Source organism: Pseudophryne corroboree, chromosome 5, assembly GCF_028390025.1.
Source record: "Pseudophryne corroboree isolate aPseCor3 chromosome 5, aPseCor3.hap2, whole genome shotgun sequence".
Classification (NCBI taxonomy): Eukaryota; Metazoa; Chordata; class Amphibia; order Anura; family Myobatrachidae; genus Pseudophryne; species Pseudophryne corroboree.
The window spans coordinates 497,112,578-497,136,614 of record NC_086448.1 but is presented as its reverse complement, the minus strand read 5'-3'; the positions used below and the strand labels follow the sequence as shown (position 1 = coordinate 497,136,614).

The window sequence follows — 24,037 nt, the reverse complement described above, 5'->3', positions numbered from 1 at the left end:
GAAGGGCAGTATTAATTTGGAGTACTTCTAATATACAAAATTATTCATGCGGAGTAAAGAGAATTTGCTCCGCCATTCAGCGGCTAGTTAGTGTCTGTATTGTCAGCCCCAGTAATACAGTTCTGAGAAGATTTGTCCTCTAACTTTAAGCTTTGTATTTTGCAGATTCTCATCCCTTTCATCTTGGTGATGTGCTCTTTTAAAACTGTTCAGATCTCAGCACAGATATCCTCTAAAAGGTACTATAAACAAAATTCACCAATTATAAGTATTAATTAGTTTTATTCAGTAGATGGTGCTGTTTTTTTTCTTCCTCTGCACTTACTGTAACGAAGGCACAATATTTTTCTCTGTAGCTATTGATGAACTGATACTCTTAAGCTAGCTTTAGATCAAAAGCTGTAGTTGCAACTCTAAAGCAAATTCAATTCTCAGGCACTTGGATCTAGATGGCGATTTTAAGAGTCAGTTATTGAAATACTAAAATAGAAATGAATAAAGTTTTTCAACTAAAACAAGTATGCTCATGTACATGAAGCTTGTGTATTTTGCTGTAGATCCGAGTAGCTGACATAGGGTTGCCACCTTTAAAAATTACCAGGGCTGGACAATTCTTATTACACCCACAAGGACTACTGTGTTAACATGAAAAAAGACAAACGTTTATAAATGTCTTTAGTAAAATATGTATGGAAAAATGTGAGTACGCATATACACTAAAGAGAATGTTTACTGTACATGCTTAATCACATCCTGTACCCAAATATTTGGAAATACAGAATATTCCGAAATACGGACTTTTTAAAGTGAGACTGAGATAGTGAAACGTTTGTGTTCTGATGGCTCAATGTACACAAACTTTGTTTAATACACAAAGTTATTAAACATATTGTATTATTTCTCTGACGTCCTAGTGGATGCTGGGAACTCCGTAAGGACCATGGGGAATAGAGGCTCCGCAGGAGACTGGGCACAAAAGTAAAAGCTTTTAGGTCACCTGGTGTGCACTGGCTCCTCCCCCTATGACCCTCCTCCAAGCCTCAGTTAGATTTTTGTGCCCGGCCGAGAAGGGTGCATGCTAGGTAGCTCTCCAGAGCTGCTTAGAGTAAAAGTTCTAAATAGGTTTTTTTTATTTTCAGTGAGACCTGCTGGCAACAGGCTCACTGCATCGTGGGACTAAGGGGAGAAGAAGCGAACTCACCTGACTGCAGAGTGGATTGGGCTTCTTGGCTACTGGACATTAGCTCCAGAGGGACGATCACAGGTTCAGCCTGGATGGGTCCCGGAGCCGCGCCGCCGGCCCCCTTACAGAGCCAGAAGAGCGAAGAGGTCCGGAAAAATTGGCGGCAGAAGACGTTCCTGTCTTCAATAAGGTAGCGCACAGCACTGCAGCTGTGCGCCATTGCTCTCAGCACACTTCACACTCCGGTCACTGAGGGTGCAGGGCGCTGGGGGGGAGCGCCCTGAGACGCAATAAAACATGTTTAAAACCTTATATGGCTAAAGAAATACATCACATATAGCTCCTGGGCTATATGGATGCATTTCACCCCTGCCAGTTTTCCTAAAAAAAGCGGGAGAAAAGGCCGCCGTGAAGGGGGCGGAGCCTATCTCCTCAGCACACAAGCGCCATTTTCCCTCACAGTTCCGCTGGAAGGAAGGCTCCCTGACTCTCCCCTGCAGTCCTGCTACAGAATCAGGGTAAAACAAGAGAGGGGGGGCACTAATTGGCAGAAAATACATATACAGCAGCTATAGAAGGGAGAAACACTTATATAAGGTTATCCCTGCATATATATAGCGCTCTGGTGTGTGCTGGCAAACTCTCCCTCTGTCTCCCCAAAGGGCTCGTGGGGTCCTGTCCTCTATCAGAGCATTCCCTGTGTGTGTGCTGTGTGTCAGTACGATTGTGTCGACATGTATGAGGAGGAAAATGATGTGGAGGCGGAGCAATTGCCTGTAATAGTGATGTCACCCCCTAGGGAGTCGACACCTGACTGGATGGTCGTATGGAAGGAATTACGTGACAGTGTCAGCACTTTGCAAAAAACTGTTGACGTCATGAGACAGCCGGCAAATCAGTTAGTGCCTGTCCAGGCGTCTCAAACACCGTCAGGGGCTCTAAAGCGCCCGTTACCTCAGATGGTCGACACAGACCCAGACACGGATACTGACTCCAGTGTCGACGGTGACGAGACAAACGTAATGTCCAGTAGGGCCACACGTTACATGATCACGGCAATGAAGGAGGCTTTGAACATTTCTGATACTACAAGTACCACAAAAAAGGGTATTATGTGGGGTGTGAAAAAACTACCCATAGTTTTTCCTGAATCAGATGAATTAAATGAGGTGTGTGACAAAGCGTGGGTTTCCCCCGATAAAAAACTGCTGATTTCTAATAAATTATTGGCATTATACCCTTTCCCGCCAGAGGTTAGGGCGCGTTGGGAAACACCCCCTAGGGTAGATAAGGCGCTCACACGCTTATCAAAACAAGTGGCGTTACCGTCTCCTGATACGGCCGCCCTCAAGGAACCAGCTGATAGAAAGCTGGAAAATATCCTAAAAGGTATATACACACATACTGGTGTTATACTACGACCAGCAATCGCCTCAGCCTGGATGTGCAGCGCTGGAGTGGCTTGGTCGGATTCCCTGACTGAAAATATTGATACCCTGGATAGGGACAGTATATTATTGACTATAGAGCATTTAAAGGATGCATTACTATATATGCGAGATGCACAGAGGGATATTTGCACCCTGGCATCAAGAGTAAGTGCGTTGTCCATTTCTGCCAGCAGAAGTTTATGGACACGACAGTGGTCAGGTGATGCGGATTCAAAACGGCATATGGAAGTTTTGCCGTATAAAGGGGAGGAGTTATTTGGGGTCGGTCTATCAGACCTGGTGGCCACGGCGACGGCTGGGAAATCCACTTTTTTACCCCAGGTCACCTCTCAGCAGAAAAAGACACCGTCTTTTCAAACTCAGTCCTTTCGTCCCCATAAGGGCAAGCGGGCAAAAGGCCACTCATTTCTGCCCCGGGGCAGAGGAAGGGGAAAAAGACTGCAGCAAGCAGCCTCTTCCCAGGATCAGAAGCCCTCCCCCGCTTCTGCCAAGTCTTCAGCATGACGCTGGGGCTTTACAAGTGCACGGTGGGGGCCCGTCTCAAAAATTTCAACGCGCAGTGGGCTCACTCGCAAGTGGACCCCTGGATCCTGCAGGTAGTATCACAGGGGTACAAACTGGAATTCGAGACGTCTCCCCCTCGCCGGTTCCTGAAGTCTGCTCTACCAACGTCTCCCTCCGACAGGGAGGCAGTATTGGAAGCTATTCACAAGCTGTATTCCCAGCAGGTGATAATCAAGGTACCCCTCCTACAACAGGGAAAGGGGTATTATTCCACGCTGTTTGTGGTACCGAAGCCGGACGGCTCGGTGAGACCCATTTTAAATCTGAAATCCTTGAACACTTACATAAAAAGGTTCAAATTCAAGATGGAATCACTCAGAGCAGTGATAGCGAACCTGGAAGAAGGGGACTATATGGTGTCTCTGGACATCAAAGATGCTTATCTCCATGTCCCAATCTACCCTTCTCACCAAGGGTACCTCAGGTTTGTGGTACAGAACTGTCATTATCAGTTTCAGACGCTGCCGTTTGGGTTGTCCACGGCACCACGGGTCTTTACCAAGGTAATGGCCGAAATGATGATTCTTCTTAGAAGAAAAGGCGTCTTAATTATCCCTTACTTGGACGATCTCCTGATAAGGGCAAGGTCCAGGGAACAGTTAGAGGTCGGAGTAGCACTATCTCAGGTGGTGCTACGTCAGCACGGGTGGATTCTAAATATTCCAAAATCGCAGCTGATTCCAACAACACGTCTACTGTTCCTAGGGATGATTCTGGACACAGTCCAGAAAAAGGTGTTTCTCCCGGAGGAGAAGGCCAGGGAGTTATCCGAGCTAGTCAGGAACCTCCTGAAACCAGGACAAGTGTCAGTGCATCAATGCACAAGGGTCCTGGGAAAGATGGTGGCTTCTTACGAAGCGATTCCATTCGGATGATTCCATGCAAGAACGTTTCAGTGGGATCTGCTGGACAAATGGTCCGGATCGCATCTTCAGATGCATCAGCGGATAACCCTATCTCCAAGGACAAGGGTGTCTCTCCTGTGGTGGTTGCAGAGTGCTCATCTTCTAGAGGGCCGCAGATTCGTCATTCAGGACTGGATTCTGGTGACCACGGATGCCAGCCTGAGAGGCTGGGGAGCAGTCACACAGGGAAGAAACTTCCAGGGCTTGTGGTCAAGCATGGAAACGTCTCTTCACATAAATATCCTGGAACTAAGGGCAATTTACAATGCCCTAAGTCAAGCAAGGCCTCTGCTTCAGGGTCAGTCGGTTTTGATCCAATCGGACAACATCACGGCAGTCGCCCACGTAAACAGACAGGGCGGCACAAGAAGCAGGAGGGCAATGGCAGAAGCTGCAAGAATTCTTTGCTGGGCGGAAAATCATGTGACAGCACTGTCAGCGGTGTTCATTCCGGGAGTGGACAACTGGGAAGCAGACTTCCTCAGCAGACACGACCTCCACCCGGGGGAGTGGGGACTTCACCCAGAAGTCTTCCACGTAATTGTAAACCGTTGGGAAAAACCAAAGGTGGACATGATGGCGTCTCGTCTCAACAAGAAACTAGACAGATATTGCGCCAGGTCAAGGGACCCTCAGGCAATAGCGGTGGACACTCTGGTAACACCGTGGGTGTACCAGTCAGTGTATGTGTTCCCTCCTCTGCCTCTCATACCCAAAGTACTGAGAATCATAAGAAGGAGAGGACTAAGAACTATACTCGTGGCTCCGGATTGGCCAAGAAGGACTTGGTACCCGGAACTTCAAGAGATGCTCACGGAGGACCCGTGGCCTCTACCTCTCAGAAAGGACCTGCTCCAGCAGGGACCTTGTCTGTTCCAAGACTTACCGCGGCTGCGTTTGACGGCTTGGAGGTTGAACGCCGGATCCTGAAGGAAAAAGGCATTCCAGATGAAGTCATCCCTACCCTGGTCAAGGCCAGAAAGGATGTAACCGCAAAACATTATCACCGCATTTGGCGGAAATATGTTGCGTGGTGTGAGGCCAAGAAGGCCCCTACAGAGGAATTTCAACTGGGTCGTTTCCTGCATTTCCTGCAAACAGGACTATCTATGGGCCTAAAATTAGGGTCCATTAAGGTTCAAATTTCGGCCCTGTCAATCTTCTTCCAAAAAGAACTGGCTTCAGTGCCTGAAGTTCAGACGTTTGTCAAAGGGGTACTGCATATACAGCCTCCTTTTGTGCCTCCAGTGGCACCTTGGGATCTCAATGTAGTGTTGAGTCTCCTAAAATCACATTGGTTTGAACCACTCACCACTGTGGAATTGAAATATCTCACATGGAAAGTGGTCATGCTGTTAGCCCTGGCTTCAGCCAGGCGTGTCTCTGAATTGGCGGCTTTATCATATAAAAGCCCTTACCTAATTTTTCATTCAGACAGGGCAGAACTGAGGACTCGCCCTCAATTTCTCCCTAAGGTGGTTTCAGCGTTTCACATGAACCAGCCTATTGTGGTACCTGTGGCTACTAGGGACTTGGAGGACTCCAAGTTGCTGGACGTAGTCAGGGCCCTGAAAATATATGTTTCCAGGACGGCTGGAGTCAGAAAATCTGACTCGCTGTTTATCCTGTATGTACCCAACAAGCTGGGTGCTCCTGCTTCTAAGCAGACGATTGCTCGTTGGATTTGTAGTACAATTCAGCTTGCACATTCTGTGGCAGGCCTGCCACAGCCAAAATCTGTAAAAGCCCATTCCACAAGGAAAGTGGGCTCATCTTGGGCGGCTGCCCGAGGGGTCTCGGCTTTACAACTTTGCCGAGCAGCTACTTGGTCAGGGGCAAACACGTTTGCAAAATTTTACAAATTCGATACCCTGGCTGAGGAGGACCTGGAGTTCTCTCAATCGGTGTTGCAGAGTCATCCGCACTCTCCCGCCCGTTTGGGAGCTTTGGTATAATCCCCATGGTCCTTACGGAGTTCCCAGCATCCACTAGGACGTCAGAGAAAATAAGAATTTACTTACCGATAATTGTATTTCTCATAGTCCGTAGTGGATGCTGGGCGCCCATCCCAAGTGCGGATTGTCTGCAATACTTGTATATAGTTATTGTTACAAAAATCGGGTTGTTTATTGTTGTGAGCCATCTTTTCAGAGGCTTCTACGTTTATCATACTGTTAACTGGGTTCAGATCACAAGTTGTACGGTGTGATTGGTGTGGCTGGTATGAGTCTTACCCGGGATTCAAGATCCTTCCTTATTATGTACGCTCGTCCGGGCACAGTATCCTAACTGAGGCTTGGAGGAGGGTCATAGGGGGAGGAGCCAGTGCACACCAGGTGACCTAAAAGCTTTTACTTTTGTGCCCAGTCTCCTGCGGAGCCGCTATTCCCCATGGTCCTTACGGAGTTCCCAGCATCCACTACGGACTATGAGAAATAGAATTATCGGTAAGTAAATTCTTATTATAACCTTTAAGCTGTGTGTATAAGGTGTATATGAAACCTAAATGTATTGTGTGTATGTACACAAACTTTATTTAATGCACAAAGTTATTAAAAATATTGGCTATAATTACCTTCAGGCTGTGTGTATAAGGTGTATATGAAACATAAATGTATTCTGTGCTTAGACTTGGGTCCCATCGCCATAATATCTCATTATGGTATGCAATTATTCCAAAATACGGAAAAATCCAATATCCAAAATACTTCTGTTCCCAAGTATTTTGGATATGGGATACTCAACCTGTATTTTGTATTCTTTCTGCTGCCTTCAGCAGTTATTTGCTATCTTTGACCCAGATTTATCAAGCCTTGCAGAGTGATAAATGGCACGATTATAAAGTAATAGCCAATCCGCTACTAATTGCCATGTTACAGGCTGAGTTTGAAAAATGACAGTTAGGAGGTGATTGGTTTGTATGTTGTTACCGTGCAATTTATCACTCTCCAAAGCTTGATAAATGTGGACCTTTAATTTTTTAGCAAATTGAAAAATTCAGCACAACTTTCAGAAAGTTCACCTTAATTTGAAGCGCTCTCTTCACTAATTCCGTGTACAGCCAAATTGAAAATGTGAATGATATCAGTCTCAGCAATTGGGAGAAGGAGACATTAATAGTGGTCTGGCGCTTGAAGAAATCTACCCAAATCTGGTCCTCTGCTGTACTTTTGTCAAGTCCGGGGTATGCAGACTGGAAGTCACAAAAATTGTTGTACAGCTGGTCCTTATTCAGGTTAAAGTTTAGTTTGTCTGCATGCTATGAAACATATCTCCATTGAAAACAAGGTTCTCCCTGTTCTTTAAGTGAAAGACCGGAAAGAAGATTCAATACATTATTTTCAGAAAAGTCATAGTTTTTGGACAGATAATTGATGCACCGTTCCAAGAAACATTCTGCCTCTCTTCCAAAACATGACCTCTCAGCATTTGATCTTGTTTCCTGCTCTCCAGCATTCTCTTAAGATCTCGTAAGATTATGTCCAGCTAAACAGGAAGCAATAGAGCTGTCTTCCAGTTTTCTAACAGCTGCTTCAAATAGAGGTAAGATGTGCTGCAGAAAACGTAGGTAGCACTCAGGAAGTGAATGGTCACTTTCAGCATCATGCTCTATATCTGAGGCTACAAACTGCCAGATTAATCATCAACAGTCTTCTTCGACCTTCGGAAAAAAAAAAAATACCTAATAGCAGGTCAACAGTGCACAATTCTGTAAATTGCAGGAAACAGAGATAGCCATCTTGTACGAACATGTAGCAGTATTTCCTTGAACTTTATCTCAACAAAGTTAGCAAATTCTTTCAATGACTGAACATTTGACGGTGAAGAACCAAACTCACTAGATCTTGATGACCAAAGTTTCAATGTCATAGTGAAAGGTTTTAAGTCCATGTTTAATGATGTTGTTGATGACATGGCAGTTGCTTTCAGGATGGATGGATTCTCTTTTTTTAGTAACATAATGATAGAACTGTTCTTGCTATAATTCACATGTGCATTGTCAGGGCTGTATGCACTTATCTTGTACAGGTGAAATCCATTGGACTCTGTTATGTTCTTCAGTGCACAGGAAATGTTTTTGCGATTTTCTATGGGATCTTCATTAAAGTCAAATAGTCTCTGACGTGTTCCATATATTACTTAAAAAAAATTGCACCACATATGGGAAAGTTTTAATATTGCCTTGGTTTGGTACATTAGAAAACAAGGAAAAAAACAGAACACTTTGTGAAGTTCTCCTACAACGACATCTTGATTGTCTGAACCAAGAACATTCTGAGAGATAGCTGTTGCTTTGGTTCTGCCACACAACATCTTTGTTGCTATTTTACTGTCAGGAAACAAAGAATGGTTCAATTTTATTTGGCAGTCCAAGGAGTTGTAACTTTGACCATGTTTTACATGGGTGGTCTTCAGTATGCCGACTGACGGGATCCCGGCGCACAGTATACCGGCGCCGGGATCCCGACAGCCGGCATACCGACACTTATTCTCCCTCGGGGTCCACGACCCCGCTGGAGGGAGAATAAAATAGCGTGGCTCATTTGCGCTCGCCACACTGTCGGTAAGCCGGCGGTCGGGCTCCCGGCGCCGGTATGCTGGTCGCCGGGATCCCGTCAGTCGGCATACTGAAGACCACCCATGTAAAACATGGTCAAAGTTACAACTCCTTGGACTGCCAAAAAAAATTTAACCATTCTTTGTTTCCGACCGCCGGCATATCATAGTGAACCTGTTTCACATTGTGATATGCAAGTGCAACTTCAGCTCTTATAACGGCTGTTTCTGCACCATGAAAGTAGTCTTAATTTGATTTTGATGCAGATGCAGTTCTGACTTAATGTGTTTTTGTGACTTCTGATGATCAACTATAGCTTTTTTTAAAAATTTTATGGCAAACGTATTGGGGTGTCACGATCCGGGTATCTGGACGCCATTACTTACCCTTCAGATGCCTCCTAAGGTGGGCTCAGCGTTCCAGGACCGGATTCCGCTGTTCCTGAGTTTCCACATGCAGAGTGGTCTTTTCATCAGCCGCGGCCTCCGCTGTGCCCGCGTGGTTAAATGTGCATCTATCAGCCTGGCGTCTCCTGTCTCCGGTGGCCGGCGCCGCCATTACTGTTTCCCAGACCACATGGATTACAAACCAAACTTCCCTCCAAGTGTCTGCATGGGCGCAGCCATCTTGGATTCTGTCATCTGATCATTTCCACCAATCTGCTGTCTGTGTTGTTGATTTGCATAATTGCCTAGCCAACCCCTTCCTTGCTGCAGGTATAAGTAAGCTGTACCTGAGCAAGGAAGACGTCAGTGCTTTGGTTGTCAAACCTAGTTCCTGTTTGTCTCTCTTCTATGATTGTCTTCCAGGTTCCAGCTCCTGTCTCAAGACTTCCACCATAGAGACCCGCACCAGCATTCCACCTGCGGTGTAGCCTGACTCTCCAATCCATTGTGGATTCATCTGTTTCCAGCTACAACACTACCTGCTTCCAGCCTCAGCTTCCAGCAGAGTACAGCTTCCCTTAAAGGGCCGGTGTCCTTTCTACACTTTACCACTCTCCACCGGAATTATTATTTCTCCGCTCTCAAGTTCTACATTTCAGTTCACATTTCATCGCTCCCAAAGTTCATTTATTATTTAACTGGTTCCAGCCAGTATCCACTCCGTGCTAACAACAGTCTGGTTCCAGCCAGTATCCACAGCAGCTGTTTTACCTTCAGCAACCCAGCTCTTCCTGGAACACCAGCTGGTACAATCCTGGGTTATCTCCATTGCTACAGCCGGGCCTGGTAAGGACTTTCCATCTAGAAGATCATAAGAACTATCTCACACTACCAGTGCCCTGTGGTTCCTGCCATGCTGTAGTACTCAGGAACTGTATTTATTCTTTGCTGACTTTTACGTTTTCTTTTATTGCTGCTGTGATGCGGAGTTGTCATAATAAACATCATTGACTTTTATCTAAGTTGTCGTGGTCACGCCTTCGGGCAGTTATTATTCATGTTACTTACATGTCCAGGGGTCTGATACAACCTCCCAGGTTCCGGTACATCTCAGCCCCTACAACTGAGGCTGCCTCCCGTCAGCTCAGGCCCTCAGTTGTGACAGTAAGCACTGACCTAATGAATCCAGCCGGAGACCAGGATCAAGCGGCCAGGCCGATGCAAGAACTGGCAGCCCGACTAGAACATCAGGAGGCTGCACAGGGCCACATCATCCGCTGTCTCCAGGATCTCTCTACTCGGCTGGATGGGATTCAGACAACTCTCCGTGGATCAGGCGCGTCTGGTGCGTCAACCACAGTGACTCCAGCTATAACCCCACCCACCTTACCCATTTCTGCTCCACGTCTTCATCTTCCAACGCCAGCAAAATTTGACGGATCTCCAAGATTCTGCAGGGGATTTCTCAACCAGTGTGAGATTCAGTTTGAGCTACAACCTGGCAATTTTCCCAGTGACCGTACAAAAATTGCCTACATTATTTCTCTTCTCAGTGGCTCAGCCCTTGATTGGGCATCACCGTTATGGGAGAGGTCCGACACCCTGCTATCTTCTTACACTGCATTTGTGTCAACATTCAGGCGCATCTTCGACGAGCCAGGCCGGGTAACTTCAGCTTCGTCTGAGATTCTCCGTTTACGCCAGGAATCACGTACTGTAGGACAATATCTTATACAGTTCCAGATCCTGGCATCCGAACTGGCATGGAACGACGAGGCCCTGTATGCTGCATTCTGGCATGGTTTATCCGAGCGTATTAAAGATGAGTTAGCTACCAGAGACTTACCCTCCAAGTTAGATGAGCTAATCTCACTTTGTACGAAAGTTGACTTACGTTTCAGAGAGAGAGCAACTGAGCGTGGAAGATCATCTGCTCCAAAATCTTCTACTCCTCCTCCTCGCCAACTGTCACCAACTACAGATGAACCCATGCAAATTGGCCGTTCCCGTTTAACTCCTGCTGAGCGCCGAAGACGTCTCTCCGAGTTTCTCTGTCTGTATTGTGCAGCTCCGTCTCACACCATTAATGCCTGTCCCAAACGTCCGGGAAACTCCAAATCCTAGCTCGCCAAGGAGAGGGCCGGCTAGGAGTAATGATCTCCTCTCCATCTCCTCAAGATTGTAACCTCCCAGTCTCGCTTCAAGTTGCTCAACGTTATCAGAACGTCATTGCCCTCCTGGATTCCGGAGCAGCTGGGAACTTTATTACTGAAGCCTATGTTAAACGGTGGTCCCTACCCACCGAGAGACTTCCTTCGTCCTTTTCCTTAACTGCTGTGGATGGCAGTAAAATTTTTGATACAGTTATTTCTCTAAGGACTCTACCAGTTCGTCTGAGAGTGGGAGTTCTTCATTCCGAACTTATTTCATTTTTAGTGATTCCAAGAGCCACACATCCTGTGGTCCTGGGCCTTCCATGGCTCCGTCTTCACAATCCTACAATTGATTGGACGACTACGCAAATCCTGGCATGGGGTTCCTCCTGTACTAAGACATGTTTGTTTAAAGTGTTGCCTGTCTGTTCTTCCTCCCCCAGGTCGTCTGATGTTCCACCTCCTCCATATCAAGATTTCACGGATGTGTTCAGTAAAGCTTCTGCTGATATCCTTCCTCCTCATAGAGAATGGGACTGCCCGATTGATCTCGTTCCAGGGAAGGTTCCACCTCGAGGCCGAACTTATCCGTTGTCTCTCCCCGAGACACATTCTATGGAGGAATACATTAAAGAGAACCTAGCAAAGGGGTTCATTCGACCTTCTTCTTCTCCAGCCGGCGCAGGCTTCTTTTTTGTAAAGAAGAAAGATGGTGGTCTGCGGCCGTGCATCGACTACAGAGGTTTGAACGACATTACCATCAAGAACCGCTATCCTTTACCCCTGATTACTGAGCTCTTTGACAGAGTTAGCGGAGCTACCATCTTTACAAAGCTGGACCTGAGAGGTGCATACAATCTCATCCGGATCCGTGAGGGTGACGAGTGGAAGACCGCATTTAACACCCGTGACGGACATTATGAGTACCTCGTCATGCCCTTCGGATTGAGCAATGCTCCAGCTGTCTTCCAGCATTTCGTCAATGAGATCTTCAGAGACATTCTATACCGTCATGTCGTGGTCTATCTAGATGATATCCTCATTTTTGCCAACGATTTAGAGGAACATCGTTTCTGGGTAAAGGAGGTTCTGTCCCGTCTCCGTGTCAATCATCTCTACTGCAAATTAGAGAAATGCGTCTTTGAAGTCAAGTCCATTCCGTTTCTAGGGTACATTGTGTCCGGTTCCGGACTAGAGATGGATCCTGAGAAACTACAAGCAATCCAGAATTGGCCGGTACCCTTAACCCTCAAAGGGGTCCAGAGGTTCTTAGGGTTCGCCAATTATTACCGAAAGTTTATACGAGACTTTTCCACCATTGTGGCGCCTATTACTGCTTTCACCAAGAAGGGTGCTAACCCGTCCAAGTGGTCTGAAGAAGCCATGCAAGCTTTTCATCTTTTAAAACAGAGGTTCATCTCTGCACCTGTCCTGAAACAGCCTGACATCGACTCTCCTTTCATCTTAGAGGTGGATGCCTCCTCCGTTGGAGTAGGAGCGGTGTTATCTCAGAGGGCTAAAGATGGTCATTTACATCCTTGCAGTTTCTTCTCACGGAAGTTCTCCCCAGCGGAGCGCAACTATGCCATTGGCGACCAGGAGTTGCTAGCCATCAAGCTCGCTCTAGAGGAGTGGAGATATCTGTTGGAGGGAGCTTCTCATTCAATCACCATCCTTACAGACCACAAGAACCTTCTATATCTAAAAGGCGCACAATGTCTCAACCCTCGTCAGGCCAGATGGGCACTTTTCTTTTCCAGGTTCGACTTTAAACTCCAGTTCTGTCCGGGCTCTCAGAATCGCAAGGCCGATGCCCTTTCCCGCTCATGGGAGCAAGAAAATGAGTCAGAGTCTTCAGACAAGCATCCTATTATAAATCCGTTGGCATTCTCCACGGTAGGGATGGACTCTACGCCCCCATCAGGGAAAAGTTTTGTGAAGCCGACACTAAGGAAGAAGCTCATGCATTGGGCCCATGCTTCCCGTTTTGCCGGACATACAGGTATCCAAAAAACCCTGGAGTTTATCTCTAGGTCCTATTGGTGGCCAACTCTGAAAAAGGACGTTTTGGAGTTTATTGCATCTTGCCCAAAGTGTGCTCAACATAAAGTATCCCGCCAGTCGCCTGCGGGGCAACTGGTTCCACTATCTGTTCCCCGTCGACCATGGACCCATTTGTCGATGGATTTTATTACAGATTTGCCCATGTGCAACAAGTTCAATACCATCTGGGTGGTAGTTGACCGGTTCACCAAGATGGCACACTTCATTCCTCTCACCGGTCTTCCGTCAGCTTCCAAGTTGGCTCAAGTATTCATACAAGAGATCTTCCGACTCCACGGTCTTCCAGAAGAAATTATCTCAGATCGAGGAGTTCAATTCACAGCCAAATTCTGGCGAAGTTTATGTCAAGTCCTCCAAGTCAAGTTAAAGTTTTCCACGGCTTACCATCCTCAGACCAATGGTCAAACTGAGAGGGTGAATCAGGACTTGGAGGCCTTCCTCCGCATCTATGTGTCCTCCTCTCAAGATGACTGGGTTCAATTACTTCCCTGGGCCGAGTTCTGTCATAACAACCAGTATCATTCTTCATCTTCCTCAACACCATTCTTCACCAACTTTGGATTCCACCCTAAAGTCCCTGAGTTCCAACCGCTTCCAGCAACTTCTGTTCCCGCAGTGGATATCACCTTGCATCAGTTTGCCAATATCTGGAAGAGCGTACGATCAGCTCTGCTCAAGGCATCGTTCAGGTACAAGAAGTTTGCGGATAAGAAGCGTCGAGCAGTTCCTGCTCTCAAGGTGGGTGATCGGGTATGGTTATCCACGAAGAATTTGAGGTTAAGAGTTCCCAGTATGAAGTTTGCACCTCGCTACATCGGTCCTTTTAAAATTGATCAAGTCATCAATCCTGTTGCTTACAGACTCCAGTTACCTCCCTTCTTAAAAATACCCAGGACATTCCATGTTTCCCTGTTGAAACCGCTAATCTTGAATCGGTTTCATTCCTCACTTCCACCAACTCCGAAAGTCCAAACTCAACGAGGCGTTGAGTATGAAGTGGCCAAGATCCTGGACTCACGTCACCGTTACGGTCAACTTCAGTATCTCATTGACTGGAAGGGCTATGGTCCTGAAGAATGCTCTTGGACCAATGCCTCTGACGTCCATGCTCCTGCCTTGGTCCGAAATTTCCACGCAAAGTTTCCTTTAAAGCCTAAGAAGTGTCCTGGGGCCACTCCTAAAGGGGGGGGTGCTGTCACGATCCGGGTATCTGGACGCCATTACTTACCCTTCAGATGCCTCCTAAGGCGGGCTCAGCGTTCCAGGACCGGATTCCGCTGTTCCTGAGTTTCCACATGCAGAGTGGTCTTTTCATCAGCCGCGGCCTCCGCTGTGCCCGCGTGGTTAAATGTGCATCTATCAGCCTGGCGTCTCCTGTCTCCGGTGGCCGGCGCCGCCATTACTGTTTCCCAGACCACATGGATTACAAACCAAACTTCCCTCCAAGTGTCTGCATGGGCGCAGCCATCTTGGATTCTGTCATCTGATCATTTCCACCAATCTGCTGTCTGTGTTGTTGATTTGCATAATTGCCTAGCCAACCCCTTCCTTGCTGCAGGTATAAGTAAGCTGTACCTGAGCAAGGAAGACGTCAGTGCTTTGGTTGTCAAACCTAGTTCCTGTTTGTCTCTCTTCTATGATTGTCTTCCAGGTTCCAGCTCCTGTCTCAAGACTTCCACCATAGAGACCCGCACCAGCATTCCACCTGCGGTGTAGCCTGACTCTCCAATCCATTGTGGATTCATCTGTTTCCAGCTACAACACTACCTGCTTCCAGCCTCAGCTTCCAGCAGAGTACAGCTTCCCTTAAAGGGCCGGTGTCCTTTCTACACTTTACCACTCTCCACCGGAATTATTATTTCTCCGCTCTCAAGTTCTACATTTCAGTTCACATTTCATCGCTCCCAAAGTTCATTTATTATTTAACTGGTTCCAGCCAGTATCCACTCCGTGCTAACAACAGTCTGGTTCCAGCCAGTATCCACAGCAGCTGTTTTACCTTCAGCAACCCAGCTCTTCCTGGAACACCAGCTGGTACAATCCTGGGTTATCTCCATTGCTACAGCCGGGCCTGGTAAGGACTTTCCATCTAGAAGATCATAAGAACTATCTCACACTACCAGTGCCCTGTGGTTCCTGCCATGCTGTAGTACTCAGGAACTGTATTTATTCTTTGCTGACTTTTACGTTTTCTTTTATTGCTGCTGTGATGCGGAGTTGTCATAATAAACATCATTGACTTTTATCTAAGTTGTCGTGGTCACGCCTTCGGGCAGTTATTATTCATGTTACTTACATGTCCAGGGGTCTGATACAACCTCCCAGGTTCCGGTACATCTCAGCCCCTACAACTGAGGCTGCCTCCCGTCAGCTCAGGCCCTCAGTTGTGACATGGGGCAAATTATACATTTTGCTATGAAGTCATTTTCCTTAGCAAGCCATTTAGCAAAGTTTTTGTCTTTCAACCAATCTTTGTTGAAAGAATTGTACCATTTAATTTTCAGTTTTTGTGGCATAGTTTGAGACCAAGGCGTGGCAACATGCTTTGTAGAAATGGCGGAACTGTCTGAAGAACTTTAAGAATAAATACCCAAATTGCTAACATTACATCTTTCACATCAGAAATAGTGTTTAACAACATATGATGCAAAGCTAAATAATGAAGGACATAGGGCAGTGTTGCCAATACAACCAGTGAGAGTCACTCCTCTCACTCCCTGGATGATATGCGTTGGGAGGGGGGCTTCGTGGCCGCACAAACACTACTTTCTTACCGTTTACTATGGAGTAGAGCTGGCCACACCTCGCTGCTTTGGCCATGTCCCCTCCAACAGCAGTCGGCAACCTTGAATAAAACCATTATGAGTCTGTCTGATGTCACAGTCTGACACTGAGCTCAGGAGACTGGTGTCCATTGTCCAGAATTGCGGGGGGCCTCCTATGTGTTTAGTTTTACATTGAAAGTCACTGTAAAATCCACCAACATGCACTCACTGTCTACAGCACCGTAAACTCAAGCACAAACAGCCACCACACAGCTTCCGCAACCTGGCCTAATATCCACAGACCTCTCCTCTCACTCCGTCAAATGGTCACACCACGGCCGCGGCATAAGTGGTCCTGGCTCCCGACCCATCCCACGGTCCACTTCACTCCCAGACAGTGACTCAATTGGTCAGTAAAGCGGGCCAGCGGTGGGTCACACAACACCAGTGTTAGCAGTGCATGCATCCAAGTGGCAACTGGCAGTTCTCCTAGGGCTCCTTTACTCTCTCTCTGTTCACAGCGGGGATTTGGGGAGAACGTGCCATGCTAACGCCATCCAGCCGGAATCCAAGATGGCAGTGGCCTCTGTGCGACTGCACTGAGTGGAGGCAGAGTTGCGATCATTGCTGGGAATAGAAGTGCTGCAGCAGAGCTGGAGCAAGTAGAGTGGGCAATCGCAGACCACAGTGATGGCTGGTGGGAGCGAGAATATGTGCTCTTGGTCATGGATCTGGGACAATCACAACTGAAACTGGACAGGTGGTAACCCTAAGCTGACGTCATATTTTATTAATGACTTAGTAAAAGCATGTTAACATTTTCATTTCTAAAGACACTAAAGTGTTTACAGTAAAGGTGTGATTGGACCTGAAAACCTAATTCGAATAACTGCAGAGGATAATTGCTTTCTCAGTGGTTTAAAAGACAGGTCCTCAGAAATTATGTTTGTTGCCAAACTGGCAATTCTAAAGATACATTTAATGATCACAGAATGTTTTGTATTGTCTCCATCCTCTTATGTCATTCATTCCAGGAAATAGTATGTTTGGGAAATAAGCACAGATATATTAGGATTATGTTCAACAGATTGTATTAATCTCGGTCTCTGGAGCAAAAGATAAAGCTACACCGAAGTGTTAAGACAGACCTACACTAAAGTGCTACAAAAGACAAACCTACACCAAAGTGCTACAAAAGACAAACCTACACCAAAGTGCTACAAAAGACAAACCTACACCAAAGTGCTACAAAAGACAGACCTACAACAATGTGCTACAAAAGACACACCTACCTGTAATGTCTGTGTAATTAAACGCCAGTGGCCCATTAAATGATTTTACTGTTATGTGTATGTGCAGGCCGATTAGCAAAAGTATTTTTTTAAGTAATAAAAGGAGGCTAAATCAGTTCTTCGCTGGCCAGAAAAAGGAAGATTTGATCTGTAAAAGCCCTGCTGTTGCCAGCAGGTTGTCATGTAGTAATGAAGGGAAATATTATGTAGACAGAGAATTCTGCTAACAACTGCTGAGATGGCTCAGAGGAAACGGCCCTGCCCTTGTAGATTGAGGTTACAGGTTAGAATCTTTTAGAATCTGCTATCCTGCTAGAATGTTTTATGTAAGCTTCCACTGAAGCTTTATAAACATTGCACATCAGAATGCTATGGCAATATTTCTTACCAGGAGTTCATGTGTTCTAAATAAGTACATAGAGAACTGACTGCATGTATTGGATTGCAGTGTTGTTTCTGTCCTCATAATTAAAATGATTAATTTGTTATTCTAAAACAATTGGAAATAATCTTCTCTCAATCTGTTGTGGAACTACAAATACCATGTGATTATTTAGCTTGGTAGTATACATGTATTGATATATATTAAATCCAAATGTGGTTTAACTTGCTCTTGAGATCTCAATAAACAAAGATTACTGCTTGCTATCATATGCAGTTTCATAGGTTTATACTACAAAGTTTGTATCCATAACAAAACTGTATCCAAAATAAGAGTACTGTGTTTGTTTCCACATTTCTGGCTACTTCAGTTGCTACCAGAAGTGTACAGTAAATATATGTGCTGAAGATAATCTAATCTTGTTTTGTGCATAGTTTCTGTACAGTGCATAACCTCACTGAAGTAGTTATGTAAGATAAAATGCACATAGTCCGTTAATTTTGTCAGAGGTACCGTGCGTGTACACATGCAAGAACCTTGCTAGATATAAATACTATGAGGGGTATACAATTAGCCCCAATGCCGTTTCGGACGATAAAAACAGTGGTTATCACGATTAATGATCATTATTGTGGTTTCCAATTAGAGGCCCCGAAATTGGACCCACGATTGTGCGATAAAACATGGGAACGGGGATAAGTCCTGATCCCATACATCATCACGGCTTCGGCAGGACACTTATTGTGGATTATGCTTCGAGTGCCTGAGTCACCCGAAGCATAATCCCTGATAAATGCTGGCATCGGGGATAATAGGATAGCCTTTGGCGATCCTATTAGCAGTTGTAAAGTACCGCTGCTAATAGGATACCGCCCTGTGCCATAAGAAAATAGAGGAGCTGTTTCAGCTCATGATTTAGTATTTCAATCGGTCCCATCCTTTTTACTAAGGTTCTGTAGATTGAGTCTTCAGTGTGGACTGTGGTGCAATCTGACATTTTACTTCATGGAAGAGGGATAGTGTTGTCCAAAAGTGGAAATCTTCATTTAACTAAAACAGCTGTTATATTTATACATAGCCTTACCATACTATCCCTTTAAATCAAACACCCACACCAAACTCCTCTATTACTTCCAGACACTTCCTCTTAGATTCCATATCTCTGTGCTTTCCTTTGTTCAAAAGTATTTAGCTAAAATTGTTTAGAATGGCAGTTCTCCTAATTATCAACTTGGCGCTTCTCAGGAAGATCTTTCCTGTTGGGCAGGCACACCTCACCTCTGTATGAGAAACTATGCTATTACTCCCCTTTACAAAAAGGGACAACTTCATTACTTCATAGCATCTCTCTAGGCGACACCTTGGACTCTGGACACAGGCATGAGAGGTTTAGAAGGACCCATGGTCATTTCTTCTTTCTTATCCCTTTCCAGGTACTGATTCCCATAATGCAAAGTTAGCCTTCCATGTTCTGCCCACTGTATGGTGCCTGATAGCTAAGCACAGAAAAAAAGCAGAGCCCACATGTGTCACAACTGAGGGCCTGAGCTGACGGAAGGCAGCCTCAGTTGTAGGGGCTGAGATGTACCGGAACCTGGGAGGTTGTATCAGACCCCTGGACATGTAAGTAACATGAAGAGAAACCGCCCGAAGGCGTGACCACGACAACTTGAGTAAAAGTCAATGATATTTATTTATGACAAACTCCATGCATCACAGTAGCAGTAAAAAGAAACATAAAAATCAGCAGAGAAATAATAATACAGTTCCTGGGTACTACAGGGTGGCAGGGGCCACAGAGCTCTGGTGGTATGAGACAGTTCTTATTATCTGCAAGTTGGAAAGTCCTTACCAGGCTCAACTGTAGCAATGAGGAAAGCCCAGGGTCGTACCAGCTGGTGTTCCAGGGGAAGCTGGACTGCTGTAGATAAAATGCTGCTGTGGGTACTGGTTAGAACCAGACAGGTGTTGGCACGGAGTGGATACTGGCTGGAACCAGTTAAATAATAAATAAAGCTTGAGAGCGATGCAATATAGATGAAATGTAGAATTTGAGAGCGGAGAAATAATAATACCGGTGGAGAGTGGTAAACTGCAGAAAGGACACCGGCCCTTTAAGAGAAGCTGTACACTGCTGGAAGCTGAGCTGGAAGCAGGTGATGTTGTAGCTGGAAACAGGTGAGTCCAGAATGGATCGGAGAGTCAGGCTACACCGCAGATGGAATGCTGGTGCGGGTCTCTATAGCAGAAGTCTGGAGACAGGAGCTGGAACCTGGAAGACAATCACAGGAGAGAGACAAACTGGAACTAGGTTTGACAACCAAAGCACTGACGCCTTCCTTGCTCAGGCACAACCTATTTATACCTGCAGCAAGGAAGGCATTGGCTAGGCAATTATGCAAATTAATAATACTGACAACGGATTGGTAGGAAAGATCAGCTGACAGAATCCAAGATGGCTGCGCCCATGCAGACACTTGGAGGGAAGTTTGGATTGTATTCCATGTGGTCTGGAAAACAGTAATGGCGGCGCCGGCCACCGGAGACAGGAGACGCCAGGCTGACAGATGCACATCCGACCACGCGGACACAGCGGAGGCCGCGGCTGACGTAATCGCCACTCTGAATGCAGAAGCTCAGGGACGGCGGCGGAGGCCGCGGGAGACGCCATGCCAGATGTATAAGGCGTTACTGTGACTGCGTCCAGAGAGACAGGAGAGGATGCGGGAATGTGCACATCAGGATAACAGATGGGATCCGGTCCTGGAGCGCTGAGCCAGCCTTAGGAGGCATCTGATAGGTAAGAAATGGCGTCCTGATACCCGGATCGTGACAGCACCCCCCCCTTTAGGAGTGGCCCCAGGACACTTCTTTGGCTTTTGAGGAAACTTGGAATGGAATCTCCGGACCAAGGCAGGAGCATGGACATCAGAAGCATTGGTCCATGAACGTTCCTCAGGGCCATAACCCTTCCAGTCAATAAGATACTGAAGTTGACCGTAACGGTGACGTGAGTCCAGGATCTTGGCTACTTCATACTCAACGCCTCGTTGAGTTTGGACTTTCGGAGTTGGAGGAAGTGAGGAATGAAACCGATTCAAGATTAGCGGTTTCAACAGGGAAACATGGAATGTCCTGGGTATTTTTAAGAAGGGAGGCAACTGGAGTCTGTAAGCAACAGGATTGATGACTTGATCAATTTTAAAAGGACCGATGTAGCGAGGTGCAAACTTCATACTGGGAACTCTTAACCTCAAATTCTTCGTGGATAACCATACCCGATCACCCACCTTGAGAGCAGGAACTGCTCGACGCTTCTTATCCGCAAACTTCTTGTACCTGAACGATGCCTTGAGCAGAGCTGATCGTACGCTCTTCCAGATATTGGCAAACTGATGCAAGGTGATATCCACTGCGGGAACAGAAGTTGCTGGAAGCGGTTGGAACTCAGGGACTTTAGGGTGGAATCCAAAGTTGGTGAAGAATGGTGTTGAAGAAGATGAAGAATGATACTGGTTGTTATGACAGAACTCGGCCCAGGGAATAATTGAACCCAGTCATCTTGAGAGGAGGACACATAGATGCGGAGGAAGGACTCCAAGTCCTGATTCACCCTCTCAGTTTGACCATTGGTCTGAGGATGGTAAGCCGTGGAAAACTTTAGCTTGACTTGGAGGACTTGACATAAACTTCGCCAGAATTTGGCTGTGAATTGAACTCCTCGATCTGAGATAATTTCTTCTGGAAGACCGTGGAGTCGAAAGATCTCTTGTATGAATACTTGAGCCAACTTGGAAGCTGACGGAAGACCGGTAAGAGGAATGAAGTGTGCCATCTTGGTGAACCGGTCAACTACCACCCAGATGGTATTAAACCTGTTGCACATGGGCAAATCTGTAATAAAATCCATCGACAAATGGGTCCATGGTCGACGGGGAACAGATAGTGGAACCAGTTGCCCCGCAGGCGACTGGCGGGATACTTTATGTTGAGCACACTTTGGGCAAGATGCAATAAACTCCAAAACGTCCTTTTTCAGAGTTGGCCACCAATAGGACCTAGAGATAAACTCCAGGGTTTTTTGGATACCTGTATGTCCGGCAAAGCGGGAAGCATGGGCCCAATGCATGAGCTTCTTCCTTAGTGTCGGCTTCACAAAACTTTTCCCTGATGGGGGCGTAGAGTCCATCCCTACCGTGGAGAATGCCAACGGATTTATAATAGGATGCTTGTCTGAAGACTCTGACTCATTTTCTTGCTCCCATGAGCGGGAAAGGGCATCGGCCTTGCGATTCTGAGAGCCCGGACAGAACTGGAGTTTAAAGTCGAACCTGGAAAAGAAAAGTGCCCATCTGGCCTGACGAGGGTTGAGACATTGTGCGCCTTTCAGATATAGAAGGTTCTTGTGGTCTGTAAGGATGGTGATTGAATGAGAAGCTCCCTCCAACAGATATCTCCACTCCTCTAGAGCGAGCTTGATGGCTAGCAACTCCTGGTCGCCAATGGCATAGTTGCGCTCCGCTGGGGAGAACTTCCGTGAGAAGAAACTGCAAGGATGTAAATGGCCATCTTTAGCCCTCTGAGATAACACCGCTCCTACTCCAACGGAGGAGGCATCCACCTCTAAGATGAAAGGAGAGTCGATGTCAGGCTGTTTCAGGACAGGCGCAGAGATGAACCTCTGTTTTAAAAGATGAAAAGCTTGCATGGCTTCTTCAGACCACTTGGACGGGTTAGCACCCTTCTTGGTGAAAGCAGTAATAGGCGCCACAATGGTGGAAAAGTCTCGTATAAACTTTCGGTAATAATTGGCGAACCCTAAGAACCTCTGGACCCCTTTGAGGGTTAAGGGTACCGGCCAATTCTGGATTGCTTGTAGTTTCTCAGGATCCATCTCTAGTCCGGAACCGGACACAATGTACCCTAGAAACGGAATGGACTTGACTTCAAAGACGCATTTCTCTAATTTGCAATAGAGATGATTGACACGGAGACGGGACAGAACCTCCTTTACCCAAAAACGATGTTCCTCTAAATTGTTGGCAAAAATGAGGATATCATCTAGATAGACCACGACATGACGGTATAGAATGTCTCTGAAAATCTCATTGACGAAATGCTGGAAGACAGCTGGAGCATTGCTCAATCCGAAGGGCATGACGAGGTACTCATAATGTCCGTCACGGGTGTTAAATGCGGTCTTCCACTCGTCACCCTCACGGATCCGGATGAGATTGTATGCACCTCTCAAGTCCAGCTTTGTAAAGATGGTAGCTCCGCTAACTCTGTCAAAGAGCTCAGTAATCAGGGGTAAAGGATAGCGGTTCTTGATGGTAATGTCGTTCAAACCTCTGTAGTCGATGCACGGCCGCAGACCACCATCTTTCTTTTTTACAAAAAAGAAGCCTGCGCCGGCTGGAGAAGAAGAAGGTCGAATGAACCCCTTTGCTAGGTTCTCTTTAATGTATTCCTCCATAGAATGCGTCTCAGGCAGAGACAACGGATAAGTTCGGCCTCGAGGTGGAACCTTCCCTGGAACGAGATCAATCGGGCAGTCCCATTCTCTATGAGGAGGAAGGATATCAGCAGAAGCTTTACTGAACACATCCGTGAAATCTTGATATGGAGGAGTTGGAACATCAGACGACCTGGGGGAGGAAGAACAGACAGGCAACACTTTAAACAAACATGTCTCAGCACAGGAGGGACCCCATGCCAGAATTTGCGTAGTCGTCCAATCAATTGTAGGATTGTGAAGACGGAGCCATGGAAGGCCCAGGACCACAGGATGTGTGGCTCTTGGAATCACTAAAAGTGAAATAAGTTCGGAATGAAGAACTCCCACTCTCAGACGAACTGGTAGAGTCCTTAGAGCAATAACTGTATCAAAAATTTTACTGCCATCCACGGCAGTTAAGGAAAAGGAGGAAGGAAGTCTCTCGGTGGGTAGGGACCACCGTTTAACATAGGCTTCGGTAATAAAGTTCCCAGCTGCTCCGGAATCCAGGAGGGCAATGACGTTCTGATAACGTTGAGCAACTTGAAGCGAGACTGGGAGATTACAATCTTGAGGAGATGGAGAGGAGATCATTACTCCTAGCCGGCCCTCTCCTTGGCGAGCTAGGATTTGGAGTTTCCCGAACGTTTGGGACAGGCATTAATAGTGTGAGACGGAGCTGCACAATACAGACAGAGAGACTCAGAGAGACGTCTTCGGCGCTCAGCAGGAGTTAAACGGGGACGGCCAATTTGCATGGGTTCATCTTTAGTTGGTGACAGTTGGCGAGGAGGAGGAGCAGAAAATTTTGGAGCAGATGATCTTCCACGCTCAGTT

General features: G+C 46.4%; 1 protein-coding gene across 4 annotated transcripts in view; it reads left to right on the top strand.

The window, feature by feature from the left end:
* The window catches only part of PIGN (phosphatidylinositol glycan anchor biosynthesis class N), a 666,839-nt gene that overhangs the window by 543,386 nt on the left and 99,416 nt on the right, over nt 1–24,037 (top strand). For all 4 annotated transcript variants that reach the window (XM_063922983.1, XM_063922980.1, XM_063922979.1 and 1 more), the window contains one exon: nt 166–239. In XM_063922983.1, the coding sequence (XP_063779053.1) occupies nt 166–239 (74 nt within the window). The remainder of the gene's footprint in view (nt 1–165; nt 240–24,037) is intronic.